The following is a 24,144-nucleotide window of genomic DNA, read 5'->3' on the forward strand; positions in this document are numbered from 1 at the left end:
CCTCTCGGGGCGTGACAAACATGGTATCAGAGCATAGAATTCAAGAGTCCTAGGGAGTCTATGACGCCATGTCTAGTAGAGTCTTGCTTATGGGTGTGTTGTGCACCAAACTTATAATCAGGAGGCTATAAGATATTAAGAATTGTTTCACTTCATTCATACTCTGAACTCATGCGATAGAGTTAAACTCTATAAGACTTCCTTTCTAATTCGTGCATTTATACGTTATAGATAATGCCTCTTAAACGTACTGCCAGCCAGAAAAATATCGATAACATAGAGATTCCACAGTTAGAAATGCGCCCATCGAGGAATAGGGGCCGACCTACAAGGTATGATGAGGCACCTCAAGTGTCTACTACTCCGCCTGCACCAACCTCAAAGGCAAATTTTCGAGGAGCAATTGCCATGCTCACTCAATTAGTGGCTGCCCACAATGGTAACCAGAGTTCGCCAACTCTTAGCTCTAGTTCCCAAGAGCCGTCTGCTGCCACAAGTATTAGAGACTTTATGAGAATGAATCCATTGGCATTCACGGGTTCTAAGGTTGATGAAGACCCCAAAATATTATTGATGAGATATGGAAGATCCTGAAAGCTATGCATACTACGGAGATCGAAGGGGTTGAGTTGGTGTCTTATCAGCTCAAAGATGTGGCAAACATCTAGTATAACCAGTGGGAACAAAGTAGAGGTGAAGATACTGAGCCTTCTATTTGGGATGAATTTGAGAAAACCTTTCTTGACCACTTCTTTCCTAGAGAATTGAGGGAAGCGAAAGTGGAAGAGTTTGTGAATCTGAAACAAGAGGGTATGACCGTTAAAGAGTATAGTCTAAAGTTTATCCAACTATCCAAATATGCTTCAGAGATGATCCCAGATATGAGGTCAAAGATGAGAAAATCTGTCTTCGGATTGGGAAGACATGTGAAGAAGGAGTGCAAAATGGCATTGTTGATCTCCGATATAGATATTTCAAGATTAATGGAGTATGCTCAATAGGTGGAGGATGAGAAGAGGAAAGATAGGGAGGAACATCCGAGCAAGAAGGCAAAATCATCTGGACATGAGAATGAATAGAGGCAAAAAAAGGGCAACAGGTTCTTCTTCCAAAAGAGGTCTTCCAACTATGCCTCGTCCACCGTAAGTGCACCTATGCCGCATAGCAAGTATGATTGGTAGGGACAGAGTCACTAGAATTTTAGATCCTAGGGTTCTCAATCCCAGGCTAGCATGGGTCGAGGTTCGAAAGAGAAGCCACCATGCGGTAAGTATGGTGAGCTCCACTTGGGAGAGTGTAGAGAGGGGGATAAGGGTTGTTATAAATATGGCCATGTGGGCTCTTTTAAGAGGGAGTGTCTAACATGGGGAAATAGAACCCAGTATTCTACCACCGCACCACCATCTAGGGATAATTAGAGGGGCACTACTCCAGGTGTGAGCGGAGGTACAAACCATCTATATGCCATGGGTAGTCGCCAAGATCAGGAGAACTCCCCAAATGTCGTGACGGGTATGATTCAAGTCTCTTCTCTTGACTGTTATGTTTTGATGGATCCGGGTGTCACACTATCTTTTGTGACTCCTTACGTGGCTAGTAAATTCAATAAAATTCTTGAATGTCTTCTTGAGCCTTTCAGTATAGCTACTCTTGTTGATGATTCTGTCTTAGCTGAGAGAGTCTATAGAGATTGCACTATGTCAATCCATCACAGGGATACCTTGGCCAACTTAGTTGAGTTAGACATGGTAGATTTTGATGTGATCCTTGACATGGACTGGCTTTATGTCTGTTATGCCTCTATTGATTATATGACTCAGATTGTCAAGTTTAAATTCCCGAATAAGGCTGTCATAGAGTGGAAGGGTAGTCCTATCGTGCTTAAGGGTAAGTTTATTTCCTACCTTAGGGCCAGAAAACTAATCTTGAAAGGGTGTATTTATCACATCGTCCGAGTGAAAGATGACAGTATTGAGTCTCCATCCCTTGAGTCGATCCCGATTGTCAATGAGTTTCCTGAAGTCTTTCCTGAAGATCTGCCCGGAGTCCCTCCTGATAGGGAGATCGACTTTGGGATCGATGTCCTTCCTGGTACCCAACCTATCTCTATCCTTTCATATAGAATGGCTCCTGCTGAGTTGAAAGAACAGCTGAAGGACTTGTTAGATAAGGGATTCATTAGGCCGATCGTTTCACCATGGGTTGCTCCCATCTTATTCGTCCAAAAAAAGATGGGTCCTTTAGTATATGTATTAATTACAGGAAACTAAAGAAGGTCACTATAAATAACAAATACCCTCTTTCCAGAATAGATGATTTATTTGATCAACTTCAGGGTGCCACTTGTTTCTCAAAGATAGACCTAAGATCGAGTTACCATCAGTTGAAGGTGAGGGAGTGTGACATCCCAAGGACAGCTTTTCGGACCCGTTATGGCCATTTCGAGTTCTTTATTAGGTCCTTTGGGTTGACCAATGCCCCTGCAGCTTTTATGGATCTCATGAATCGAGTATTTAAGCCATATCTAGATATGTTTGTGATTGTTTTCATTGATGATATTTTGGTTTACTCCAAGAATGAGGAGGAGCACGCCTATCATCTTAGAGTCGTCTTGCAAACTTTGAAAGACCAGGTATTGTATGTAAAGTTCTCCAAATGTAAATTTTGGCTTGCATCAGTGGCTTTTATCGGCCACATTATATCTGGAGATGATATTCAGGTTGATGCTCAGAAGATTGAGGCAGTGAAAAATTGTCCCAGGACCACATGCCCAACAGATATAAGAAGCTTCTTGGGTTTGGCTGGCTATTATCGAAGGTTTGTAGAGGGATTCTCATCCATATCATCACCATTGACCAAGCTGACCCAAAGAAGGCTAAGTTCCAATGGTCCGATGTTTATGAGGAGAGTTTCCAGAAATTGAAGGCCAAACTGACCACTGCTCCTGTTCTAACTTTGCCCGATGGAACAAAGGATTTTGTGGTCTATTGTGATGCGTCTAGAGTTGGTTTGGGTTGTGTGTTGATGTAGAGGGGAAACGTTATGGACTATTCTTCAAGATAGCTTAAGATTCATGAGAGAAATTACCCAACTCATTACCTTGAGCTGGAAGCCATGGTATTTGCTCTTAAAATTTGGTGCCACTACTTATATGGAGTGCATGTTGATGTGTTCACCGATCATAAGAGTTTGCAATACGTCTTCAGCCAGAAGGAACTTAACTTGAGACAAAGGAGATGGCTCGAGCTACTCAAGGACTATGATATTAGCATCGTCTACCATCCAGGTAAAGCTAATATTATTGTTGATGCTCTTAGCAGGTTGTCTATGGGTAGCACTGCCCATATAGAGGAGGGGAGGAAAGAATTGGCTAAAGAGATGCATAGACTAGCTCGATTGGGAGTTCGGCTTGAAGAGAATAATGAAGGCGGAATTAATGTTCAGGATGGGTCTGCATCCTCACTCGTGGCAGAGGTAAAGGAGAAGCAAGACCAAGATCCTGTCCTTCTCCAATTGAAGGAAGTTGTTCACAAACAAAAGGTGATGGTTTTTACCAAAGGGGGAGATAGTGTGTTGAGGTACCAAAATAGATTATGTGTCCCAGATGTTGATGATGTTCGAGGAAGGATTATGGCCAAAACGCATAGTTCCAGATACTCTATTCATCCTGGCTCTACAAAGATATATCATGACTTGAGGGAAGTTTATTGGTAGAGTGGAATAAAGAGAGATATCGCGGAATTTTTTTTCAAGTTCCCGAATTGCCAACAGGTTAAAGTTGAGCATCAAAGGCCAGGTGGGTTGGCTCAAAACATAGAAATTTCGGAATGAAAGTGGGAGATGATCAGTATAGACTTTATTATGGGTTTGACAAGGTCCCGAAAACAACATGATCAATTTGGGTGATTGTGGATAGGATGACGAAATCGACTCACTTCTTGGTAGTTAAGACTACAGACACCGCAAAAAATTATGCAAAATTATACATCCAAGAGATCGTCAGGTTGCATAGGGTACCCTTGTCTATCATCTTAGACAGAGGAGCTCAATTCACTTCTCAATTTTGGAGATCTTTTCAGAAGGGACTGGGTTCAAAGGTGAATCTTAGTATGACCTTTTATCCCAGACAGATGGACAAGCGGAGTGCACCATCCAGACATTGAAGGATATGTTGAGGGCATGCGTACTTGACTTCAAAGGAAATTGGGATGATCACTTACCTCTCATAGAGTTTGTATATAATAATAGTTATCATACAAGTATTTAAATGGCTCCCTATGAAGCTTTGTATGGTAGGAGGTGCAGATCACCAATTGGGTGGTTTGAGGTCGGTGCAGGTGAGTTGATTGGGCCTGATTTTGTTCACCAAGCTATGGAGAAGGTGAGAGTTATTCAAGATAGGCTAAGGACAACCCAAAGCCGTCAAAAATCTTACACCGATGTGAGAAGGAGAGATTTAGAGTTTGAGGTGGATGATTGGGTGTACTTAAAAGTATCACCCATGAAGGGTGTCATGAGCTTTGTAAGGAAGGAAAAGCTTAGTCCTCGATACATTGGTCCTTACCAGGTTGTGAGGAGGATTGGGAGTGTCGCTTATGAATTAGAGTTACCCTCGGAGCTAGCCGCTATTCATCTGGTATTTCATGTTTCGATGTTGAAGAAGTGCTTGGATGATCTCTCGTTGGTAGTCCCCATTAATAGTATTGGAACTAAGGATAGCTTGTCATATGAAGAGGTTTTGGTCCAAATCCTTGATCATCAGGTTCATAAATTGAGGAATAAGGAGATTGCCTCGGTCAAAGTCTTCTGGAGAAGTTAATTTGTTGAGGAAGCCACATGGAAAATGGAGGAAGATATGAAAGCTAAAGATATGCATCTATTTGTGCCCATCGATGAGAATGTTGAAGGTAATGTTCATTTTCTTAATTTAAATTCGTATGTGCATTTTCAGTTTGGATAGTAAATTATTTTGAGAATTTGATTGGTTGAATGACAAAATTTTGATTGTGATTTGTACCTTGAGTCCATCCTTGGTTTACTCATCATTCGAGGACGAATGATCCCAAGGGGGAGATAATGTAACACCCCCAAAATGTTTCACTAAGATTCAGACCGTTCTTCGTGTACGTATAGGATCGTACTAGATGATTGTAAAGTGCATGCATGTGTTAGGATCAATTCCTAAGAAATTGGAGAGTGTCGGATTTGGTTTAGGGTCATAAGGGATCCCTAGAACCAAGCCAAATCAAAAGAACTTGTCTTGGCTAAGTTTTCGAATGAGCTTGTATAAGGGTCGACTTCCAATGACCTTATCTTTTTGAATATAGCGAACTGGGTGGCCCATGACCTATTAAATTAAAGGTCTTTGACTCTTCTTTCCAACTCCACCAAGATAATATTTTTTAGAGTTCGGAGTCATAAGTTTGACTATCTTACATTGGACTAGTACTGCAGGAATTTCAGGCCTGGACCATAACTGAGAAAAACCTGGGCTTGGCGCCGCAGTGGCGCGACGTGCCACTATAGCGCCAGGAACAAGCCTCAGTAGTTTTGTCCTTGGCGCGATGCTCCACTAGTAGATGTTTAGGGTTTTTAAGCCTATTTTCCAGAACTTAGGAAATTTAGACTTGGCACTACAAGGGCGCGACACGCCACTATAGCTCCAGGAACAAGCCTCAGTAGTTTGGTCCTTGGCGCGACGCGCCACTATCAGATGTGCAGGTTTTAAGCCTATATTCGACTTGGCGCTGCAGTGGCGCAGCGCGCCAATATAGCGCTAGGAGGGTTTTAGCCCAATTTTGTAGATTTTTGAGGAAGGGCAAATTGAGCATTTCCCTAGTTATATATACTCTAGCCTTGAAACGTTTTAGGACTGAAAATAATTAGTCCTTTGCTCTCAAAAATCCCTAGACTCCACTCTCTTCTCTCTCAATCCATCTCCAACAAGAAATTGCCTTCAAGAATTCCTAAGGTTCGAGCTTTCCATTGAAGACCCAACATCAAGGTTCCTTCAAAGTCTTCACCAAGGTATGTAAGGCTACTCAAATCATTGGTTGAGTCCACCCATGTGCCCTACACCTTCTTCGAGGTTAAATGTTCATAAAAATGGAGTTTCTTGATAGACTTATATCCAAATGAGTCTTTTTTATCTATTATCTTAATTTTTGTGATGCTGATGTTGTGGAGTTAAGAAAGTGATGTGCTACATATTGGTATGAGTTGATTGATATGAGTGGTTAAACATATTTTGTTGATTTTCTTAACTATGTTGATTTCTTTAATTATGTTAATTTTCTTAAATATATTGATTACCCTAAATTGTTGATTTAGAACCTTGGAGTCTTGATGAGTTCTAGAAAGATTTGCTAAATGAATAGAAGAATGATTGGATAGGATTGTATGATGTTATAAATGCATTTTTAAATTTCATTTAAAAGATACGATTGAGATTGATCGAATAGTTTGATTAGAGGAGGTTTGATTATGATAAAATTGATGATATGACAAGGTTCTAAATGAGACTTATCGATATGATTAGATTGAGTTGATTGGATGGAGTTTTATGAGCATTGAGTCTTGGGAGGAGTATCGAGCACCGAATTGGGTAAGAGTAAGTAATAACTCAAATCCAATAACTACATCGCCAAACATAGGAGGGGATTGAACCGTTAAGGTCGGATGCTTCCCAAATTATTATCCTGACATAATAGGACTTTGTTGAATATGGTTCCATGATTGGTTGATTCGTTGCTACCCTGGAAAGGTATGAACGGATGTAGCAACAACGTCGGCTTGTTGTACTATCACTGGCTCATAAGTGATGGTTGTTGGATAAGAGAAACTCCCATATAGGTCTTGATAGTACTCCGAGTCGGATTGGGTTGAATTGTATATGATTGGTCCCGTCTAAATCATATTCCTGTCTAGACTTAGGACACTTGATTGAGTTGTTCTTTCTCTTGAGTTGAGATTTCGAGTTGATTTGATTCTTCCTTGATGTTTGTTTCATTCAGCCATTTTACATACTCGTACATTCCATGTACTGATGCTATTTTGCCTGCATCATTTCGTGATGCAGAGACAGTTACTAGAGATCATTAAACGACGCACTGTTGAAGATCTCCTTACTTCCAGCTAGTTGGTGAGTCCTCCCAGTTTTCGGAGGATACCGAGATTACCTTTATAGCTTTATTTTGTTTTCTTTATTTTGATCGTTGGTAGGCATGGACTTGTCATTGGCACCTCCTGGATTGTTGATAGAGGCTTCATAGACTAGAGTGTGGAAGTGTTGAATTATCTGTTTTGACTAGTTTTATTCTAGTTAGTTATTGATTGGGTATTTGTTTGGCCTTTGGCCCTAAATTATGAATAGTATTCTTATGATTGAGTCTTCCACTGATAGAATGTGAATGAATGAAAGTGTGACTGAACCAGGTGGTTTGCTTGAAGGACAGAAATGGCTTTCGAGTGCCGACCACGTCTATGGTACCCTCCCGGGGCATGACAGCAAGACCAATATCTTAAAACATGAGTAAAACTATGAAAAAATTAAAACATTAAACTCATTGGTCAATGCATCAAAACATCATCATCATGAGAACTTTATAACTTTACTTCAACTAGTGTAGGATAGGACTTTTAACTGACATATAACACCATGCGAGCTAACACATGAAATTCGATGATCCCCATATCGGCAAGGGAGAGGCTATTTGCCAAGGTAGACCACGTCCAATATTATCATCATTAACACTCTGTGTGGATCCACTAGATTGGCTATATTGGCAAACCTACGGTGGCAACGTAGTTTAAGGAACTAGAGGTTGCTAATAAGGCATAGGTTGAGCCCCCACCTCAAGCTCCTTTCGGTTCTAAGTCAATATCCCACAGAAAACATGTCATATCTTAATCATAAATCATATTTGGCATAAATTATAAGACTTTCATAATCATACTTCATAGAAACTTGTTCATAAGAATATCTCATTGTCATGTGATTCATGTAATGTTGTCATGACCTGGAATAGGGCCTAGCCATGATACGACAATCGAGAATCTGATGAAACCCAATCAAGTCTATTAGCATACATCGCATTCATAAGGTAAGGTAAAATATAATATGAACAAGTGGAAGAAGAGTCTCAAACATGAAAGTCTAAAAATGAAATGAAATCTCAAGTCATATGTCCAAACGGACTACATCAACTTTATTTCTAAACATGTCTCTATCATACTAACAAAGGTGGGGGCATAGAACAAGCCACTAGCTCCTCAAACAAGAAAAAAAATGTCTCAAATAACAACATAGTCTAGAAGGCAATAAGAATATAAAAGCTCGATAGGTAGTCCCCGAAGCATGAGGACTTACCAAATCAAGTGAATAAGTCTTCTACCTAACCACGAGAGTGTGTATGGTGATCACCAAGCCCTACATTATAACACAATGTAGGAAAATAAAAGTATGCATTAGTACTTTGAATATACTAAGTATGTGAGAAATGCAATACATGACATAAAAGAAAAGATGTATGATCAAGGCTAGAACATATAATAAGTAGACCATTTACACGTAAAAGTGAATCATGAGTAAGGATAATGTCATTTTAAACCATAATGCAACCTTATGAGGAGAACTTGTACAATGATGGATAGTCATGAGTTATAATGAGGAATCATAAAAGAGCTTGCAAGTTCATAAGTAGTAGTTAGAACCTTAAATCATATTGATAGTCATAAAACCACGGTTGCGAGAACATACCTTACTTTGAGAGAGACATATTAGCTAAGAAATACCTTAAACATTGAGAGAGGGACCTTGTACCTTTGTGAGAGTGACCGTTAGCCGATATAAACTATGTGAGCTATAACATGGAGTCCCGATGCTACCCTTACACCAGAATAAATAAGGAGACTATTTCAAATGTAAAATCCATCAAGCCTAAGTGGATCAACTAAGCTACACTAAGGATCGAGCCTCAGCTATGGGTGACCCTCACAGGAATCAAACCTCTTCTATGGGTGATCTTTTATCCTATTGTGGCACGTAGTTATGGGTAATGGGATCTTTATATGGGTCTCTTGCCTTTACTACAGGAGATAAGGCCTATACCAAGGTCCACTCAGTGCTAGATATACTCTCAATGGAATAGATAAACCATAAGACATAAAGTCAACATCATGTGGGAGGGGCCAAATCTACTACCCATCCACTCTTCATAAGAATATAATCATATAATAGCTCCTTAACTTTATCTCATATGATGTGAATACCTTCCATCATTACATATCTTTTTTCATAAAGCATCTTTAGGGCCTTAAATCACCCTATCATTAACTTGCTTGAAACTTCATAAAAACATCATTCATAACCTCCTTTACATAAAACAACTTTAAACTCATTCATAAATCTTGTAAAACATTCATAAAGCTTTCGTTGGAGTTTAAATAGACTTTGAAAGACTTATAATGCATCTACTCTACTTAGTCTATGAAGCCTCTATTAACTACAAAAAAGGTGCCGAGACAAGACCATATCTACCTCACAAGAGCTAGCATAATAAAAGAAGACTGAAAGTAAAGGAGCTCCTTTGAATAGAATGTGGTCTCACCAAAAGCTATAGGGAATAGATCCTTAAAGGTGTGCATGTTGATATTCTCTAATACCTATATCCGCATCATAAAATGATGTAGGCTGAATGACATTATACATGAAATATACGACATGTAAAATGTTTGAAATAAAACTTACTCAAGTTACTCAACTCAAGAACTCAACTTTGAAAATAGCTCAACTCAATAAGACATGCAATATAATAAAATGATGTTTTAAAAGGCATGCACTATTAAATGCAACTCAGTATATTAAAATAAAATACTTTAATTCTTGGAGAGTTTCTCTAACCGGCAACTATTACTTATGAGCTAGTGAGTGAAATACTCAAAATACATCTCATGTAGTCTCATTGGACTTTTATATCAATTTACATCAATATTTCTCATCTCATCTCTTCTTTTAAATAAAGGTAACATCTCATCTCATTAACGAATTTTAAAACAAACATCAACTTCTCAACTCAATCTCAAAATAGACATATAAAATGTATTAATACTCATGCTTAAAAGTAGACATCAAGGGACTTCTTCAACTCAACTCTTTCTTAATCAAGAATGAAAATAATCATTCTTTTAATATCAATAGTGCATAAAATATTCAATGCAAAACTCAACTAGGGTTCATGTGAATTCAAACATGAATCCATAACCTCAAAAAAAATCAACTCATCAAGTATAATGTAATATACATACTAGAATTTGATAAGTAATTAACTAGATACATTATGAATTCACTCTATCGGAATTAAAATCAAACTCATGACTTAAATTAACTGTAAGAACATGTAGGGCATGAAGACGAACTTAGTCCAATAATAGAGTAGCCTTACATACATGGAATGCCGATTATCTGGTTATAATTCGAAAACCTTGAACGGTAGCTCTTCTTCTTCTCTTCAATTCTTGCTTTCAAAATTTTTAAGTGTTAATGAGAGGGAAAACCCCTTTGAGTACTGATAAGGGACTAAATTTATTCCTAAAATAGGTTGGATTAAGTTTGGAAAAGATGGAAAAAGACTAAACTAATCCTCATTAAATCTGACTCGAGGCCGTCTACGGATGTAGAGCCTTCTATAGATGGTAGAAAGATGATCATAGAAGCCTAGATCCAAAATTGGACATCACCGGAAATTGCACTCATTGGTCTACATCCTCCTTCCTACTAGTCGTGGACCCTTAGACTGGTCATTGTACTAACACGAAGGGTTCTAAGGTTTTTTCTAAAGGTAGAGTCTATGATCCACTTCCTATGGGGTCATCATTATGGGTCGTCAATGTGGTCCTTGACTATTGTATTTTGACTAAGTGTCAAGGGATCCTACGATCATCTTCTACGAGTCGTAGACCACTCGATGACTCATCCTACTCATTCTTCCTGCACATAAGGGCCTGTGAGTCTCTAATCCTCACCTACGAGCCTCATCTACTATCCATAGGAACTTCTATAGATTATATAAGCCAAACTCAGATTTCTCTAAGTGTGAGAAATACCTACGGGTGTATCTTACAACCCGTAGGAAGTCCTACGAGTTGTAGGACCCCACTCATTATCACTAGGCAGTGACTCCTTCCAAACATTTCCTTGGTTCTCGAACTTGATCTAGATTAGAATAGCATAGGGTGTTACAGTTGGTGATCCTAACTCTATTGTACGTTTGAACAGCGTGGTGTAAAAGAGAATTTATCCTATCAAGATAATCTGATTGAGATTCAAGACTAGCAAGTTTGAAAGTTGAGAAACAAGGAAGTTACATTCGTGAAGGTTCTTTGGATGATGTCATGACCTGACCTAGGGCTTAGTAGTAACACGATAATCGGAATTCAAGTATTCCAACCATAAGCCATCTTAGCATACATCGCATATATAAGGTAAAGAATAAAACTAATATGAGTGAAAATAATCACTAAGTGGGGAATGGTTCTAAGGGAAATCAATGCTACAAAAGTCCAATCCGGACTACACCAATGAATATTGTCTAAATATGCCTCTAGTCTAGTCTTTGACGGGGGCTTAGAAAAAGCTCCTAGCTCACCCTAACACTAGAAGAAAGTCAAACCATATAAATATGAATGAAAGTCATGTCCTCAATAGAATTGAGGACTCACCAACTTCTTGGAAATCTAAAGCAAGCTCTAGACACAAGTAGGATGATTGAAAGTGTTGTCCATCCCTACATTATGAGACAATGTAGGAAAAATATGTTTTAGTACATTTGAATGTACTAAGTATGTGAGTTATGAATGAACAAGTACAGAACATAACCAATATGTCGTAGCATGCATGACCAATCATAATGAACATGAGTATAGTTTAAAAGTAACTTAAAACATATGGAACTTATGGTCAATGCATATCATAATAACTTCAACTTCTAACTCATAACTTTACATATCATACCTTTAACTTGAACTTGTGTGGGATAGGATATTTAACCAAAAATTAAGACCATGCGAGCTACTATATGGAATTTGATGACTCCTGCATTAAGACAGGCCGATGACACCTGGCTCAAAACAAGAGAGGCTACCGTGCCAGTGCATGCTCCAAAGGTAACTCAACTCAACTCAACTCAACTAGGCTATGTGGATCTACTGGCTATGCCATGAAGGCAACCTATGTGGGCAATATAGTTTGGGACTTTAGGTTGCTACTAGGATTCCCTTGGATAACCAACTACATTATCCAACTGAACTCCACCTAAAAGTCCTCTCGGTGCATAGTCGATATTTCAATGGAAACTCATTAAAACATAATCATAACATAGTAGAGAAATATAGTAACTGCCTATCAATCTATCTTTAAAACATAGTAGAAATAACTTATCTATTTAGTCATTCATAAGAATCTATAATTTCAGAGAGAATTGTCCTGATCACTATCTTTAAACACCTTTAGATCTTAACTCTGATCATCATCATAACTTTAACTTTACAATCATAAATCTCAACTTTAACTAATATAAAAAATTTATTGAAAATCATTTAACTTATGATCAACTCAAAAAATCATCTTAAATTCATAATCATAGCTTAAAAATATAGCTTTATGCATGGGCATCTATAAATCAACTTGAAATCATGCAATTCATATGAGAACATGCATATAAATATCATTGATGAGATTTAAAAATAAAATAAAATCAGCTCAATGCAATTCATCAAAACTAGTGTTCATAATCAATTATAAATTGAATGAAAACTTGAGAAATCTTTGGAACTTCATGAGTGAAAAGAGCCCATGAATCAATCCTCACTTACCGTGAGTGGGAAAACCAAAGAATTTGGGAGAAGTTGAGAGTTTTGATGGAGAGCTTAAGTGAATATCTTCAATGGAATCCGTGAGAGATCTTATAGTGAGAGAAATATTTGACTAGGTGAATTGTAGAAGAATGAATGGAATTAAGAGTTTAGGGTAGTTTATAGAAGAGAATTAGGACCTAAAAATGTCCAGGTTCATTAAATAACAACTAGGAAAAAGTCTAAAGTGCCTTACTTAAAAAATGAATTCAGACGAAAAACATCTCCCAAGTCCGCAACCGGAGCTTCTTACGGATAGGCCAATTTTTAGCAAATGATATTTTTGCCAGATTTTGACTCGGGAAAAATTACACTAATCAAGAACAAGTGGGCAACACGGACCTGCTGCGCACCTCACTATTTTCTATAATTTTTGACAAAATTCATCTTTCGATAACAAGTCCTAAAAATCCACTGGGACCATTTTCCCGTAGGTTTTGACCCGCTGATCAACATTCTGGACTCGAATTTGCCAAAAAGAATAAAGATAATGCGTTACGCGAGCGGCCTATTCCCAAGGCATTCTTAAGGCACTTATGAGCACTTTGAGGAATGTTACAATATCTCCTCCTTGGGAACATTCATCCTCGAATGAGATTCAACTAATATAGGAAGGACATGGGAAAGAGGACTAGCAACCCAACATGTACATGAGGACATTTTGAAAATGCATAGAACATGTAAACTTTAACTTAACATAAAATCATGACTTTAAAATCAACTCTTTCATGAACATTCATGCATATGAATCACATAGGATGAACTGAATATATAAGAGTTCAATTTATCTCAAATAAGAACAACTTACTACTTTAGGTTTAAGTAGAGGGAAAGTGGTACGGGTATTGTTTCATCATATCCGTTTTTGCCTCCCAAGTAGCACTTTCTACTTGTTGATTCCTCCATAACACTTTGACGGACTCAAATTCTTTGTTTCTTAAATTCTTAACTTGCCGGTCTAAGATTTCCACCAGAACTTCCTCATAAGGCAGATTCTCCTCAACACTTACATCTTTCAAAGGCATAATGAAGTTTTGATCACACACAAACTTCCTCAACATAAGCACATAAAACACCAGGTGAACCATAGCTAACTTAAATGGCAAATCTAACTCATAAGCCACTTTGCCAACACGTCTTAATACCTTGTAAGGTCCAACATATCTAGGACTCAATTTCCCTTTCTTTCCAAAATGCATTGCACCCTTCATGGGTAAAACCTTCAAATAGACCAAATCATCCATTTCAAATTCAAGCTCTTTTTTCCTAACATCAGAATAGGACTTTTGATGACTTTGAGCTATCTTCAACCTCTCCCATATGAGTCGTACCTTTTCCACAGCATCGATAACCAAATCTAGACCAATCATCGCCATCTTACCCACTTCAAACCATCCCGGAGGGGATTTATATCTCCTCTCATACAATGCTATGAAAGGATCCATTTGGATGATAGAGTGATCACTATTATTATAGGAAAACTCAATCAATGGCAAATATTCATCTCAACTTCCTTCAAAATCAATAACAAATGCCCTTAATATATCCTCTAAAGCTTGGATCGTTCTTTCGACTTGACCACCAGTTTGAGGATGCAAATTGGTACTTATCTTAACTTTGTACCAAGACCCTTTTGAAATGACTTCCAAAAATATGAAGTGAATTATATACCTCGATCTGATATGATGGACAAGGGCACACAATGAAGTCGTACGAGGCAAACTTGTTACAAAATCTGTATTCACATATTCCCATTTTCAAGTAGGAATTTTAATATCTTAGGCTAGACCTCCCAGTCTTTGATGCTCAACTTTAACTTATTTGAAATTTGGACATGTAGCTACATACTCCGCTATGTCCTTCTTCATGCCATTCCACCAATACACTTCTGTCAAATCATGATACATCTTGGTTGAACCCGGATGAACCATGTATTGGGAACTATGGGCCTTATTTAATATCAACTCTCTCAACCCATCAATATTAGGTATACACAAACGACCTTGGAAATATGGCACACCATCTTCCCCTTAGGAGAAAGCCTCAATGGCTTTTTTGGCAACCAACTTCTTTAGCTCAGCCAATATTGGATCTTGGTCTTGCTTGGCCTTGACATCCACTACAAGAGACGATTATGATCCATTATGAACAAGAACACCTCCATCATTGGAATCGACCAAACGTACACCTAAACGTGCCAACCTATGAACATCTTTAATCAATTCTCTCTTATCTTCTTCAGCATGTGCCACACTACTCATGGATAACCTACTTAGTGCATCAGTAACCACATTTGCCTTGTCCGGATGATACAACAAACTTATATCATAATGTTTCAACAATTCAAGCCATCTTGTTTGCCGAAGGTTCAAATCTTCTTTTTTAAAAATATATTGTAAACTCTTATGATCAGTGAACAAATCCACATGAGCACCATAAAGATAGTGTCTCCAAATCTTCAAGGCAAGCACAACCGCCGCTAGTTCAAGATCATGTGTTGGATATTTTTTTTCATGCACCTTAAGTTGCCTAGAAGAAGAGACTATTAACTTACTAATACACCATATCATCCTACACCACTCCTCACCACCACATTCAATCAACCACGAGACCTAATCAAGAAGCACCCAATACGCCACACATTTACTCACTTGCCATCAACACCACATTTAAGCCTAGTTCCATAACCATTCTAATACACTCACTTGAAATACTTAACAAAAGTTATCAATAGCACTATAATTACTCACATATTGACAACCATGCATTCAAGCCTACCATACTAGCCATTTTATGGCTCCCTTGAAGTCAACAACCTAGCCTACTACAATCACTCACATATCGATAACCACGCATTAAAGCCTACCATTGTTAACACTTTATGGATTCCTTGAAGTCAACATCTTTTAAGAATTTTCAGATCTACCTTTGCATCTCTACATCCACATTTCCATTAACTTCTTTGAGAAATACCCCTCAATGGGTACGTAGCCAATTCTGCCCTTTCAATCGGGCTAATTCCATGATATTAACAATCTTATAGATGCTATCAAAAAACTCTTGGGTATCCTCATCAACTTTAGAACTCTAAAACTCCGAAGGATTCATCCTCATGAAATCTCAAACTTTTATTGTTGCAGGAGCATTATTCAAACCAAATGACATGACTAGAAACTCATAATGGCCATACCTTGTTCGAAATTCCATTTTGGGAATGTCACACTCCCTCACCCTTAATTGGTGATAACTGAAATGAAGGTCTATCTTGGAGAAGTAACTTTCCCCCTACGATTGATCAAATAAGTTATCTATTCTTGGAATTTGATACTTATTCTTGATGGTTACCTTATTCAATTCCCAATAATCTATAAACATGCTAAAGGACCTATCATTCTTTCTAAAAAACAACATAGGATCACCCCATGGTGACATACTTGTCCTTATGAAACCCTTATTAGTATCAATCCTTCTTTGGATTTGAGCTCTTCTTCGAAGCATCTTCTAAATTGCAAGAACAATCGTTAGGGAGAAAATACCTAAATCACGCTCTATCTCACGACATGGAGCATGATAGAAGTAAAGATTTCCTAAAATGCCTCACAACCTCCTACTCATAGATATTGCATGTTTCATACCTATGAATAAGACTCTACTTAACATGGCATGTTGGACTTCTTAAGACTCTTCTAAACCTTGTGTTCTGATACGAAATTTGTCATGACCTGACCTAGGTCTTTGTTGTAATATGGCGATTGGGATGTGAGGGAGTCCAGCCATAAGCCATCATAGCATACATCACATACATAAGGTAAAGAACAACATAAATATGAGTGGAAGTAATCATTAAGTGGGGAATAAGACTAGGGGAAATCAACTTTATAAACGTCCAATCCATACTACACCAATGAATATCATCTAAACATGACTCTAGTATAGTCTTTGATGGGAGCTTAGGACAAGCTCCTAACTCACCCTAACAATAGAAGAAAGTCAAACCATAGAAATATGAATGAAAGTCATGTCCTTGATAGAATGATGACACAACAAATCCTTAGAAATCTAAAGCAATCTCTATCCACGAGTAGGATGATCAAAAGTGTCGTCCGTCCCTATATTATGAGATAATGTAGGAAAAATATGCATTAGTACATTTGAATGTACTAAGTATATGAGGTATGCATAAAAAAGTACTGAACGTAATCAATATGCCATAGGATGCATGACCAATCATAATGAACATGAGTATAGTTTAAAAGTAACTTAAAACATATGGAACTCATGGCCAATGAATATCATAAGAACTTCAACTTCCAACTCATAACTTGACATCTCATATCTTTTACTTGAACTTGTGTGGGATAGGAACTATAACAACCAACTAATACCATGCGAGCTACTACATGAAATCTGATGACTCCTACATCGAGACAGGTCAATGACTCCTGCATTAAAATAGGGGAGGATACCGTGCCAGGGCATACTCCAAAGGTAACTAAACTCAACTCAACTAGGCTATGTGGATCCACTAGTTAGGCTATGAAGGCAACCTACGTGGGCTAGTTTGGGATTGTAGATTGCTACTAGGATTTCCTTGGATAACCAACTGTGTTATCCGATCGAACCCCACCTAGAAGTCCTCTCGGTGCTTAGTCAATATCCCAAACAAAAATCATTAAAACATAATCATAACATAGCAGGGAAAGATAGTAATATCCTATCAATCGATCTTTAAAACATATTAGGAATAGCTCATCTATTTAGTGATTCATAAGAATCTATAACTTCGGTGAGAATTGTCCTTATCAACATCTTTAAACATCTTTTGATATTAACTCTGATCATCATCATAACTTTAACTTTAGAATCATAAATCTCAACTTTAATTCATATAAAAATTTTATTGAAAATCATTTAACTCATGATCAACTCAAAAACTCATCTTAAATTCATAATCATAGCTTGAAAATATAGCTTTATGCATGGGCATCTATAAATCAACTTGAAATCATGAAATTTATATGAGAAAATGCATATAAAGATCATTGATAATATTTAAAAATCAAATCAAATCATCCCAATGCAATTAATCAAACTAGGGTTCATAATCAATTAGAAATTGAATGAAAACTTGAGAAATCTTTGGGATTTTATTGGTGAAAAGAGCCCATAAATCAATTCCCACATACTTTGAGTGAGAAAACCAAAGAATTTGAGAGAATTTAAGAGTTTTGATGGAGAGCTTGAGTGAATATCTTGGAATTCTTCAATGGAGTCCTATACAGCTCTTATATAGAGAGAAATATTTGAGTGGCGAATTGTAGAAGAATTAATAGAATTAAGGGTTTAAGGTAGTTTATAAAGGAGAATTAGGCCCTAAAAATGTCTAAGTTCATTAACAAACAACTAGAGAAAAGTCTAAAGTGCCCTTACTTAACAATTGAATTTTGATGAAAAACATCTCCCAGATCCACGATGCGGAGCTGGTCTCGGATAGGCCAATTTTTAGTGAATGGGATTTTGGCCAGTTTTTGACTCGGGGAAAAATTACAATGAACGGGAACAAGTGGGAGATGCAGAGCTTCCATGCACCTCACTATTTTGTGCAATTTTTGACAATATTCATTTTTCAATGCACGAGTCCTCCTAAAAATACACCGAAAGATTTTTAGGATAGCCAACTTCTTGATTCCCGAAAGATGTTTAATGATGACTTGATACGGGAATATAATTCCAAAAGTTCCATTTTGACCTAGTCCATAATGGCGATCAACAAGTACTTGATATGACTCTTGTCTTAGTGTTTGAATGATAGCACATTTTAAGTATTCTATTGAGTCTCAAATACGATCTAAAATACATATGATTACTCGCTACTCTACTCGTATATATGGTAACCCTTCTATCATCGAGTCCCAGGCTGGTACGTTATCGTGCATAGTTTACTGCATTATCCATCGAGTCCATCACTAGAGGTCCGGGTACGATATATGAGAATATAATAATGCAATGACATGAATAGCTCACCGAGTCCCTCACTAGATGGCCGGGTACGTATGTATATACAATATATGGATCGGGCCGAACATTCCTCGGCATTACTATATAATATATTGGATCAGGCCGAACATTCCTAGGCATTACTATATAATATATGGATCGAGCCGAATATTTCTCAGCATTACTATATAATATATGGATCAGGCCAAATATTCCTCAGCATTACTATATAATATATGGATCAGGACGGACATTCCTCGTCATTACTATATAATATATGGATCGGGCAGAACATTCCTCGGCATTACTATATAGTATATGGATTGGGCCGTACGTTCCTCGGTATTATTATATGAGATAGCACTAATAGTATATAGATGCTTATGATAACATAGTGATGTAGTTGTTACACCAAGTCCCCGAATAGGCAGGGTGCAGTACGTGATGATAGTATGTACGACTTTACGTTATAAGCTACAGGTACAGTAAATGATTAGATGTCATACTTGCCCCTGCATCCCTATGCCAACTGTAATTTCCTTATGATGTCTATGCTTATATACTCAGTACATATGTCCTACTGACCCCCCTTTCTTGAGGGGCTGCGTTCATGCCCATAGGTACAGATACACACTTTGGGGATCCATCAGCATAGAAGTTCCACTCATTAGTTCAGAAGTGCTCCATTCTGCCGGAGCCTAGTTTTGGTAATAACCCTCGATGTATATATTTATTTGTTCATGGGTACAGCGGGGGCCCTGTCCCGCCTTATGTTACTGTTCTTACTCTTAGAGATCTGTGGACATGTATATGGGTTATATATGTGTGCGTGTACAGTTGTTCTCATATGTTATGATAACCTCATCGGCTTATATGTTATCATGTTTGTTGATACATTGTAACTCAAACTGGGGATAGGTTTACTTATAGTTAGCAGGGGTATACATGAGAGTCCAATTTGGGCACCTGTCACGGCCTACGGAGTTGGGTCGTGATAGAAGTGGTATCAGAGAAGTTCGTCCTTAGAATGTCTACAGACCGTGTTTAGTAGAGTCTTGTTTATCGGTATGTTGCGCTCCATATCTATAAATAAGAGGCTATCAGACATTTAGAATGTTACCTTTCTTTCATATCGAAGATCGTGCTATAGATCTGAGTCATAGAAAAAATCTTTATACTAACCTTGGACTTTAGCAGAAGGACTACATCAACAGGAGGAAGTAATTGATGACATTGGAAGTTTCAAAGCACGCAGGTAAGCAAAGGCATAAAAGATATCTGTTGGGTAATTGACATATGATTGACATATGATTGAAATATTAAGTCGAAAACTGAAAGGAAAGGAGACCGGAAAGTGTAACAGATGCAGGTTGAGTTGGACACGCGAGATAAGTCCATCATTTTCATACTATTATTAATATTGAAAACCCTGTGTGGCTGTGATATGATATGAATATATATATGTTGTCCTTGTGAGGCATTGTTGGTATTTTCTGCGTGCATGTTTTGGGATAGTAAGGAGTATAGAGAAAACTTTGCCGAAATTTTTCCAGAACAAAAAAAAGGGGGAATGAAACATAGATTCTTAATGTGTCTGGGAAGTTGATACCGAGTACCTCTATTATGTTGAACTAAAGCTGTACGAGCTATTCTCCATGTCGTCAGTAAGGGGCACCCTTTTTATTTGGGGGAAATTTTATCGCAGAAAAAGCCTATCTAAGCAGTAAAGTTCAGGCCATGGTATATCCAGCCATATTTGCCTTAGGAAAAGCTCATGTTGAGGGGAAAGATGCCCGATAGTGGACTTTCATTCTTGTTGGAAAGTATAGAACCCTCAACTAGTATTGGAGGACTAGATAAGTTGTTCACGACTCAAGAATAAGCCTGGAGGGAGACCATGTGAGTCAAGCACTAAGGAGCACTGTAATGCTCATTGGATTCTAGTTCCCTTCTGGTGGTGATTGGAATATGCTTCAGAAAAACACTTTATTAGCCCTTCACCAACTAATTGAAGATGGAATTTATGGAAGGAAATTCTAATAGAAGCACCTCAGAATGATGTCATGAACTGAATATGGGTATGAACTAAAAGGGGAATATGTAAGTATGAGTTTAAAGGTGTGGTACAACAATACAGGGATAAGGTAAGACCACTAGTAAGGCGCACTTGGTGTGTGTTGACTAAGTTAAAATCCTGTGTTAGGTAAACAGTAAGGGCAAGGGGCATAAGGTATAAAGGAATGATGCGTGCACATAACGTCACCCCGAAGATAGTAGAACCCTTAAAAGACAAAGTCGGCCAACTTAAGGAATAAAAGGTGCAACCTACATTCACCCTAAGGAATAAAGGATATAGGTTGGGATAAAGCTACTACTCCAAGAGAACCTTAAACAATCATCATTGGAATACAAATGTTGCCTAATTGAAATTGGAACGACTACAAGTGTGAATTAACCTTTGATAAATAAGTAGAATGTGGCCTTGGATGAGTTATTTCATGGGTCACATTATTCAAGTACAGAATAGTAGATGAGATATCACATTATGTAAGGAAAGGTTTTCATCGCTTCATGATTTATCCAAGGTTCCATACTATCACGACCCAACCCCGTGGTCCATGACTAGTGCCTGAACTAGATATTCATGTATACACCTGTTATCTATAATCAATCAGCAACTAAACATGATAAAGGACTTATACGGGCATAAGTCGCCTCAAAACTATATATATATATATATATATATATATATCCAAACCACTTGTCTCTTGAGGAGTCATAATCGTCAAAACCTAACATAGTACGTAAGCCAACAAGGCTGCAACTACACATCACATTCCAAAATATACATATATACACGCAAGCCGACAAGGCTGCCACTATGAATAGGAACGTTCCAAAATATAAGTCATACTAGTACAATTGGATAACATCTATATACCACCCATATATATGTCTACATACCTCTAAGAATATCAATAGTAACATATGACGGGACAGGGCCATACCGTACCCATGGATAAATAAATATATATATCAAAATATATATACCAAAATTCTAGGCTCCAGAACAATGGAGTACTTCCAAAATAGCTGAGTGGAAATCCTAAGCTAGCAGATCCCTGAAATGAATATCTGTACCTGCGGGCATGAAATGCAGCCTCCCGAAGAAAAGGGATCAATACGATATATGTACTGAGTATATAAAGCATAACATATCATAAATGAGATCACATCTGAAGTAGAGATTCAGGAGACAAGTATGATACTCAAGAAATCACTGTATCTGTGCCTTATGAAATAAAATCATGCATGATTATATCATATATCATATCCTGCCCATTATGGACTCAGTGAATCTTTCATATACATGTATCATATTTTGCCCATCATGGGGCTCGGTGCCATCATCACATCATCATGTTATCATATAATATCATCATATATATATACCATACCCGGCCCTCTAGTGAGGGACTCGGTGAACAATACAGTGAAGCTGTACATAAATACATACCCGGCTTGAGACTCGGTGAAAGATAAATTGAGGCATGAACGAGTAGAGTAGTGAGCAATCATATACAAGTGAAATCATATTTGAGACTCGATGGAATAATCAAAATGAGCTATTATTCAAAAATAAAGACAATAGCCATATCAAGTACCTTTTGAATGTCACTATGGATTGCATCAAAATAGAACTTCTGGAAATCTAGATCATTGGCCATCCAAGTGGCTCTAAGAATAGGAACTTCCTTGGAATCATATAAAAATCATATATTTGTTTCATAAAGATCATGCCAAGGATAAGAAAAGGCTAGCTTTACATGCTTACTACTTCCCAACTTATAGAAAAAAAACTTGAGAAGCAATAGCTCAATTATTGTAAGAGTTCTAACATTAAGGAGTTAATAAGAATCATGATGTATACCAAAATATGAATTATACCAAATTAGGATGGCTGGAGTCATACACATATATCAAGTCATAATGATATAAGTTCTAGGAAATCAAGAACATTAGCCATCCTAGTGTATCTAAGAATACGAGGTTCTTTAAAATTTATGCATTCATCGTCCATTGATTTCATATGGATCATGCCAAAAGAAAGAAGGGATAGGCTTTACAAATATTTAGCGTTTACTTATACACAATACGTATATGCTTCCCAATATTGTCTCAACCTATATTAAAATGTTAAGCACTACGGTTAAGCTATGGAAAGGCATAAAACGTACATTATCATTAGTAGGTTATTTCTGAAAATTTGGGCAGCACCTCCCCTGAACTTCATCACTATTTTCGAGTATATAAAAGACTAACTGAGTTTTAGAGCCTAAATGAAAGTTTTATATCTATGAAATAGCTTTCCAGAACATCTTTATTCACTCAAAATAAAGCTTTACACAAGGAGTTATGCTAAAATTTTGAACAGCAGTCTCATCCCAAAAACGGGTTTGCCAAACAAACGACTAGGCAGCAATTCCCTTAATATTTTAGGCCACAATAATAACTACAACATTAGTCAAAATTAATCCATCATTCTTAGCTTAGAACAGCCGCAATATGACCTAAATGGAGATTTAATATTAACATATACAAACCCTTCACTTTTAACACATAATGCATAACAATAATACCAACAACAACAATCAACCCAGTCTAATTCAAGAAACTCCAATTTTAATACCAACACTAATCATGGGGTTTTCTTGATTTCAATTCCATTTAATACAAGTGAATATCTTTATTATAACATTATTGGTAAGTTAAGGTAGCCCACATTCATAACATTCAACTACAATTCCAAATCCATCTGCAACTACTACATCTTCATGTTATCTTTAATGTTCCATAGTCTTAACATTTTATCGAAACAATCCTAAAACAGCCCAACCAACATACAATGCAACATATAACCTTAATTATCATTAATCTTCCAAGATCAATAAGAACAATAACAACCTATAAAAATAGCCCCTAACTAACAACATAAAGATACTCAAAAACCTTGTAAACAACTACAACATGCCAAGCAAATGACCTACAATTTTTACACCTTATTTCATAATACTTTTCATCAAATTTTTGTGACCTATAACAGAAGCCAAACACGACCACAACATCAATCATTCATGTACAAGAAAGCCATAATAATGTTCCACTAAGTTCTACAACAGCCCACAAACAATTACAACCTCAACTTTAACCATTTGATTCCTTCATCCTCCTCCCATA

At 37.4% G+C, this 24,144-nt stretch overlaps 1 protein-coding gene across 1 annotated transcript in view; it reads right to left on the minus strand.

The window, feature by feature from the left end:
* Nucleotides 1–14,285, minus strand: part of LOC129890536 (uncharacterized) — a 36,211-nt gene extending 21,926 nt beyond the window's left edge. The window contains exon 1 of the mRNA XM_055966073.1: nt 14,241–14,285. Within this exon, the coding sequence (XP_055822048.1) occupies nt 14,241–14,285 (45 nt within the window). The remainder of the gene's footprint in view (nt 1–14,240) is intronic.
* Between the last annotated feature and the right edge of the window lie 9,859 nt (nt 14,286–24,144).

This window comes from Solanum dulcamara, chromosome 5 (genome assembly GCF_947179165.1).
Source record: "Solanum dulcamara chromosome 5, daSolDulc1.2, whole genome shotgun sequence".
Taxonomy (NCBI): Eukaryota; Viridiplantae; Streptophyta; class Magnoliopsida; order Solanales; family Solanaceae; genus Solanum; species Solanum dulcamara.